This window comes from Lynx rufus, unplaced genomic scaffold, assembly GCF_022079265.1.
Source record: "Lynx rufus isolate CCGP_SWC_20201006 ecotype Redwood Valley unplaced genomic scaffold, mLynRuf1.p SCAF_2, whole genome shotgun sequence".
Lineage (NCBI taxonomy): Eukaryota > Metazoa > Chordata > Mammalia > Carnivora > Felidae > Lynx > Lynx rufus.
The window spans coordinates 150977261-150985757 of record NW_025814834.1 but is presented as its reverse complement, the minus strand read 5'-3'; the positions used below and the strand labels follow the sequence as shown (position 1 = coordinate 150985757).

The 8497-nt window shown below is 41.2% G+C and overlaps 1 protein-coding gene across 2 annotated transcripts in view; it reads right to left on the bottom strand.

Moving 5' to 3' along the window:
• Positions 1-1460: 1460 nt before the first annotated feature.
• Positions 1461-8497, bottom strand: part of MCOLN2 (mucolipin TRP cation channel 2) — a 57023-nt gene continuing 49986 nt past the window's right edge. For both annotated transcript variants that reach the window (XM_047083809.1, XM_047083810.1), the window contains exons 12-14: positions 6856-7062; positions 4727-4848; positions 1461-2312 (exon numbers count right to left, since the gene is read on the bottom strand). In XM_047083809.1, coding sequence (XP_046939765.1) covers positions 2276-2312; positions 4727-4848; positions 6856-7062 — 366 coding nt within the window. In that variant the 3' untranslated portion in view covers positions 1461-2275. The remainder of the gene's footprint in view (positions 2313-4726; positions 4849-6855; positions 7063-8497) is intronic.

The window sequence follows — 8497 nt, the reverse complement described above, 5'->3', positions numbered from 1 at the left end:
TATGATCCGTCCAAGGAGACTCAGTAGGAGAACAGGAGTCCAGGAAGAAGGGATGTAGACTAAATCTTTACTATTCCCTGGTCCCATGGAACCTACTTATAAACGTGACAGAAAAATCAAAAGGAAAGAACAGCTCAGGTTTCAATTTGATGCCAGGTCAATGCCAAGTTTGCCTGAGTTACCTGACTTACATGCGAATCCCACAGTTGAGGTGTATCATCATCATTTAGAAGCAAAAAGTAACTTGCCCAAGGCCACAAAGCTACAGGGTAAGCTTGGACTTTCACCTGAGTCTGTCCAGATGGCTCCCATGCCCATGCTCTTCTCTACCACCCCAAGTCAACAAGCTCAGGGCTGTTGTCTCTGGCTTTGGGAGTGCACTGCAAGCCAACAGGGTACATTCTAGTAAGTTGGAGATCCCGGAATGAAACCAGCAAAACCAGAAAGAACATGTCTCCTACCTTTCACGGTGCACTCTCCAAGTAGAGGCCTAGGTAGAAGAGAAAATGGTTTGTCCCAGATGTGTCCATTAAGCAGAGTTACGAGAACAACATTGTTCAATAAAACCCAAACAGATAATACAGTTGGTGAAATGACAATTGTTTACAATTAGTAAAAAGAGAGAAAACAATGTTTCCACAGATATAGGGTAACCTTGAGAAAGATTTTTCTCCCTGAAAGTGTTCTGTCCAGCTAGGGAGAAAAGAAATAAAAGGAAACATGAAAGCCAATAAAAGAAAACGCAAGCATGAAAGACCATCATTAATCTTCTATTCAAATGGTAGTCACAGTTGCAGATTACAGAAGGGCTTTAACAGCAATTCTATTCAGAGACAAACCAAATACTGGGGGTATACTCAGAAGTAAGTAAGTGATTGGATTGCACACCTGATTCGGGAGTGTTGGGAATGACCCTAGAAGCGCCAGTTAAATAATCCTTAGTTTAAAAGATGAATATAACTCTTGACATTTTTTGGAAGAACTAAGATGGTCATTTTAGCAAAGTATTCTGTGTATAGACATGAGTCATTTATCTACAAATTTTAATGGTATTAAGTGAATTATTTTCCTGGGCTAGGTTTGGTGCAGGCACATGAAGAAAATGTGGGGACAAGGGGAGAGATCTGGTAGGGGCTTGACAGGGAAGGGCAGGGAAAAAAGAGGGAGAGCATTGGGATGAGGGTTCTGCTTGATTCCAATTCTGTTCTTCTCTAATAAATTTAAAATACAAAAGTACAAAATAAATCCATACATGAAGTAATCTTAATCTCAAGTTATTATCATAAATATTTATCGGATAACTTCTATATACTAACCCCTATATCTCTTTCATTGCTTTTAAGAAAGTGAGAAACCCCTTCTGGAGACCAGATAGGTCATAGAGATGTGATCTGAATTTTGCGCTAGGTAGATATTAAGAAATACTACATTAAAAAAAAAAAAAGCAGTAGGTCCACTTGTTGTGATAAAAATAAATTTATTTGGGAAAAAAATACCATCTTTCCTTGCTTGACAAGGGCAAATTGCCACCATAGTAGAGTTCAGTTGTTAAAATGAGTGACCATTGCTACCCTTCACTTCCATGTCATGTATGTATAATCAACAATAGCACAAGCGACAAGGTGTACAAATGACTGTTTCCAGTTCATCCCACTGAACCAACCCACTGAACCCCATGGTTCATCCCACCATGCCAACAGTTGCTTCCTGTCATGCTGGAAAACAAACAAACATAGGAAAACAGGCCAAGACGGTCTTTTTGTTGATTTAAGTGTGTTCTTTAATTGGCTTAATAGTTCTCCACCTTGCAATTTCTAACTGAGTGTTGGAACCAACTTCATTTCTGTACACACCATGAATTAGCAAATGTCTTCTAATCCCAAATCACTTTTAAAACAAACCCTTATTGAACTATTAACACATATCTTTCAATGCATGACTTTAGGTGCCACTGTTTTGGCACACTTTGAAATGTGATTTTTTTTTTCCATCCCAACATTGTGATGTCATAAGTTAAAAGTTCAACGCAGAATTTCATTATCACTGCTCCATTGCACTAATGCCCAGTAGTTGACCGTGGTCTATGCTTCATCATCCAAGTTTATAAAAGGAACTTTGGAATTTCAGTTGTGTTCAACCAGCTAACAGTCCTCTTTCCTGCTCCACAATTAAATAAGTCAGTATTTTTGGAAGTGCTGGTCCGAGCTGTTTGGGGCCCTCTGCATTGTCACAGGGTAAAGAGGCCTGAAACGTGATTATCTTTAGCAGGAAGATTTTAGTTCATAAGTACCAAGTGGTCATCACTTCCTTTCCTGTATCAGAAAGGGGAAGGAGGAAAGAGAAAACAATGATTTCAGAATCTGTGGGATGGAATAGGAATACTCTGCAGTCAGGCATGCATAGGTTATAGACACACTGAGTTCGACATATAAGAAGAAAAGGTAAGAAGGTCAATGTACATTATTTTTGGTTTGACTAGATGCTTTTGGCAATTCTGAGGAGTTGTCCATGTAAAAGGACCCTGCGTCTCCTTTCATTGACAAAGCAATGGCTTTGTCACATGACAACAACATATGGCTACAATTGGCTACTCAATGGCTACAACAGATTTTCCCCTTTGCTGCAGTGGAGAAGGGGAAAGCTTAATTTTGTATTTGTCCAACCAGGTATAGCTTTCCAAAGAATCATATCACATGAGACCTGGTTTCAGAGGTCATCTGTTGTACTCTGATGGCACTGGAAGGACCAAGAGGTTAAGGAGAGATCATGGGACATATTTGGTAACCAGAAGGGTCCAAAACAGAAAGCCAGGTGTTCTGATGATCAGTCCAGAGACTCTGTCAACAATTTGAAGGAAAATCAGTCTATTGTGGTTGCTGGACCTGTTTGATTAAAAAAGTGACCCCCATCTGTGTTCTGCAGGAGACGGAGCTGTCAGTTGGGGGTGTCAGTGATAGGCACCAGAAAGGGGACCTAGACACCAATATTTGCGATGCCCTTACTCCCCACATTCCCTCAGTGAGGTCTCTCTCTAATATTTACTCTCCCTTTATGGCCTTCCTCAATTTCTACCATTCTTAGGTTCCTAACCTTTAAACACCTCCAGGTGTACTTTTTGATGGAGTCAAAGTCATCATTTATTCTCATGGCCCCAGGACCATCCATTTCCGGCATCAGTCCCGTGACCTTCGTTTACTCTCTGTAGGGTCCATCCCAATTGGCCTGGGATCCAATCAGATCAAGCTTTGATCTGATTATTCAACTAAAACTTCTCCAGCTGACTTCACCCATGACCATCTTCGGTAACAACCACTTCTGTTTTTATTTTTGATAGCCTCTTTTTTCAAAACTTTCAACATTTTAGTTCTTCAGCTGACTTCCTTGGTAGACTCCCTCAGTCCACTGAATTCTTTCATTTGTCATGATGAGCAGACCCTCCTGTGAAGCAGGCATCTTCTCAACAGCCCCTCGCATGCCATACAGTGGACCGTCTGCTGATATTGATTCTTCTTCTCAGTTCTCAGACCCAATCCGACCAAGACGTTTTCTAGTCCCTCCCTTAAACCTTTTGCTCATTCCATGTGGCTGCACAAGAAAACATTTAACATCCTCCTGTGGCTTTTGTGATGCACACCAAAGTCCAAAAATCAAATACCAAAAACTTACCGGTTACTTTCCAGAATTCACAATTACATTCTCTAATGATGATTTTTTCTTTACAGTTAAATACACATTGGAAAAAACAACTTTGAGAGATTTTCCTTACATAAGGTGCCTCTTAGGAAGCCACTGCCTATTAAGAAAATTAATTTCCCTTTATCCCAGCTTCCATGGCAACAATTTAATGCTCTGAGAGGAAGAAATGTGATTTTAAAAAACTGAACTTTTCTCAGAAGACTTCATTTCATATTTACCAGACATTCTTTGGAAACGCTCACTCATATCATTTCAAATCCCAAGATGCGGTATGAATCGATTAACAGAAAATACATCCTGTGGTTTAAAGTAGCAATTATGTTCTTCCATCTCCCTTCAGGAATTTGATTTAGAGATTTCTTCTCGAAAAACATGGGTAGGGGATATTTTCAGTCAACAACCCCACCTGTGACTACAGAGGAAAATAAATAAGGGCACAATTAAGAAAACTATCCTCATGTGACCCCTATTTTATCCCCAAACCACTAAGTGGATGCTTTGCTACTGAGGTGTAGACCATTTGCATAAGTGTCCTGCCGAATGCCAGCGAAGCACAGTTGGTCGATGTAGAGCTACTGATATGTGTTCCCAACCAAAGCTATGCACAGCCTCCTCTCAAGCAGGTTCTCTGCTCAGCTCAAGAAAGGTTATTTATACCAAATACTGTGGAAAGGGAAAGGCCGTGGACATTCCTAGAGCTCCACTCCTAAAAATAAGAGTTTTGACCTCTTATTTGGCCACCTCAGAGTTCACCTTCTTGACGTTAGCAGACATAACTCAGGCCTTCTTGTTAGGGTCTCATAATATTCCCTAGAGATTTCAACCACGTCATGTAGCTTTCTACCCCGTTTTGTAAGAAACAATTCATTTCTAAAGCCAGTTTCAGTGGGAGGAAAGAAAATGAAAGATTAATTATTTCCCACAATAAGCTGATCTCTGAGAATAGGGTAAACCTTAGAAGAACCCGTTGTTAAGGCCACAGAGAAGATCACCTCAGGAGCATGGAGACCTGATTAAACACAATACTGACCTCCTCAGGCAGCAGATGCAGGACAAGAAGGGTGAGGCCTCTTTCTGATACTTCTCTTTGCTACCACACTCCTTCAGGAATTCCTGAAGGTCCGTTTCAGGAAATCCATTCTGTTGGTATTTCTTTAAAAAGTACATAATGTTGTTACCTTATTTGCAGAGCATGAGAAATGGCTCCCTCTGTCAACACGTCAAACCCACCTTTGCTAAAATAAAACTCTCCCACGTTGCTAGCTCCGATCCAAGAACTGATATTAACAGTGAGGCATCAATCTGTCAGTCCCAGAAAGCTAAGCCAGGGCCACCATGGGAACGGAAAACAATCCAAAAACCCCAGAAAGAAAGCCATGGCTGGGCAAGGGAGGGGTGTGTTAATAAAGGGAATGAAGGAAATAGTCAAAAGCCTAAAATTTTAATGCTAATTTTAAGACCAGATAAGACCTCCCCTTTCTCTCACTGCCAATGTAGAGCCCTCAGGGAAGTAATCCCTATTTCCTCTACTTTTTATTTTATTTTTTAGTTTATTTATTTATTTATTTAGAGAGACAGCACACAAGTGGGGTGGTGCGGACAGGGAGAGGGAGAGACAGAATCCCAAGTAGGCTCAATGCTAACAGCACAGAGCCCGACACGGGGCTCAAACTCATGAACCACGAGATCACGACCTGGGCCGAGATCAAGAGTCCGACACTTAAACAACTGAGCCAGCCAAGTGCCCTATTTTCTCTACTTTTGTAGAAATTGGTCACTTAGTGGGGCAGAAGGCAGAGGGGTCTTCCCACTTACCTCATGCTTACTGAAGTCACCGAGGCTTGGCCCGCTCACTGGGGCAGGGGCACTGCCACATCAAAGACAAGAACCCACAGGGCAGGAGTACGCAGTTCCTGTCTCCATGCCCAGCCCTGCTGCTACAGCCAAACAACGATTCCCACGGGAGCGCTCAGCTCGCCATACTCAGAGTGCTCAGAAGTATTTCCAATAGACTGTCCTCTTCCGAATTCGTTAGGAAGAGGACAAAACCCCAAGGCACTGACATGAACCCCTGGTCCTGAAACAGGATTTTCCAAGCACAACCATCTGCTGTGGAGGTGTGGCCACACTAGGCAGCACAGAGCTCGCTTCAAGCTACAACTCAGTTAAACAGGTCCAGTCTGAAAGGATACAGAACCCACAGGACGGCTTCAGAAGCTAGGACGCTCAGCAGTCACAAAAGGCTCAGTTTTCATGATTTAAAGGAAATTCGCACCACACACATGGTTATGTCATGCCGTGTTAGCAGTGTGTCCATATCTGGACAGGCTGTCACAACAGCAGTCACCCCTCATCACTCAAACTTATTCAAAAGCTCAAGTTCCAGAACAGGCAGGTACACCTGTACCTGCCATTGCCAACACGGACAGCCCAACTATGTGATTTACCATGCTCGGCCCATCCCGACCCACTTCCTTTCTCTCTTCCAGCACACTTCTAAACCCACCCACCCTGGTCAGGGCAACAGGGACAATGCCCTAAATGTATACCTAAAATTAACTTCCAGGGGCACCTGGGTGGCTCAGTCAGTTAAGCTTCTGACTTCGGCTCAGGTCATGATCTCACGGTTCATGAGCCTGAGCCCTACATCGGGCTTTCTGCTGTCAGCACAGAGCCTGTTTCGGATCCTCTGTCCCCACCTCTGTGTGCCCCTCCCCCACTTGCACTCTCTCTGTGTCTCTCTTCAAATAAGGAAATAAACTTTAAAAAATAAAATAAAATTGGGGCACCTGGGTGGCTCAGTCAGTTAAGCATCCGACTTCGGCTCAGGTCATGATTTCACAGTTTGTGAGTTCAAGCCCTGCATCAGGCTCTATGCTGACAGCTCAGAGCCTGAAGCCTGCTTCAGATTCTATGTCTCCCTCTCTCTCTGCCCCTCCCCCACACATACTCTGTCTCTCTCTCTCTGTCTCAAAAATAAAACATTAAAAAAATAAAAATAAAAAATAAAATTAACTTCCAACACCTAAAAAGTTTCTTTTCCACAAAGCCTCAAAATCAAAATACTATTGTCCTATTTTAAGTAAAAAGTGTAGTATTTTCCTACGTCCCAATTGAGACAGAATTTGTAGTCATTTTTTGGCAGGAAAGATTACTTACCTTGATGGTATCATAAGAATCTGTAATAAGTGCAATGAACAGGCTGAGGATCATATATATAAAAAGACTGATGAAGGAATATAAATACAGGCGACTGAACAGCCACACCAAGATGCTCTTCTGCTGTATTTGAGCAAAGGTCGCAAACATGTCATCACCATTGACCAGAGAAAACAGACACTCAGCAACTGTGTTCAGATCTTCAAACTGTAGGGGGGGAAACCAGAAATTTTTAAGACGTAATATCCAAAAAAGCAGAGAAGCATCTAGTTAGCTTCTTTTGTTGATGCTGTTGTCACTATCATTAAGTGACATTCATTTTATTTTTTAAAATTTGTTTATTTAAGTTCAAGTTAGTTAACATACACTGTAGTATCGGTTTCAGGAGTAGAACCCAGTGATTCATCACTTACATACAACACCCAGTGCTCATCCCAACAAGTGTCCTCCTTAATGCCCTTCACCCATTTAGCCCATCCCCTGCAACCCGATCAACCCTCAGTTTATTCTCTGTATTTAAGAGTTTCTTATGGTTTGCCTCCCTCTTTTTATCTTATTTTTCCTTCCCTTCCCTTATGTTCATCTGTTTAGGTTCTTAAATTCCACATATGAGTGAAATCATACGATACCTGTCTTTCTTTGTTTTATTTCACTTAGCATAATGCACTCTAGTTCCATCCACGTTGTGCAAATAGCAAGATTTCCTTCTTTTTGATTGCTGAGTAATATTCTACTGTATATATGTGTGTGTGTGTGTGTGTGTGTGTGTGTGTGTGTGTATACCACATCTTCTTTATCCATTCATCAGTCAAGGGACATGTGAACTCTTTCCATAATTTGGCTATTGTTGATAGTGCTGCTATAAACACTGGGGTGCATGTGCTCCTTCGAATCAGCATTTTTGTATCTTTTAGATAAATACCTAGTAGTCAGTTGCTGGGTCATAGGGTAGTTCTATTTTTAATTTTTTCAGCAACCTCCATACTATTTTTCAGAGTAGCTGCACCAGTTTTCATTCCCACCCACAGTGCAAAAGGGTTCCTCCTCCTTGCCCACATCTGTTGTTGCCTGAGTTGTTACTTTCAGCCATCCTGCCAGGCATGAGGTGGTATCTCACCATGGTTTTGATTTGTATTTCCCTGATGATGAGTGATGTTGAGCATTTTTTCACGTGTCTGTTAGCCACCTGAATGTCTTCTTTGAAAGGTGTCTCTGCATGTCTTCTGCCCATCTCATTTCTTCACTGAATTATTTGGGTTTTTTTTTTTTTTTTTTTTTTTGGTGTTGAGTTGGATAAGTCCTGTATAGATTTTGGATAACAACCCTTTATCCAATAACTAATTCATTTTTAAACATCTAGAATATACCACAATACGAAAACATTATTCAAAACTCTTCTCGACGCTTACAATCTTAGTATTTCTCTCACTTTTTTTTCCTTTGAACTTTTTATATACTTGTGGTCACATCATCTAAGAATTTTGGATATTGATTTTTTTTCTACTTAACATTTCTTGAGTTATTCACACTTAGAAAGCATTCTTTTTATGTAACAGGCCATTCCTGGGATGTCAAATTTAACTATTTCCTTGTCACTAGACATCCCAATAATAGGACAATGTAATAAACATGTCTTAGCATA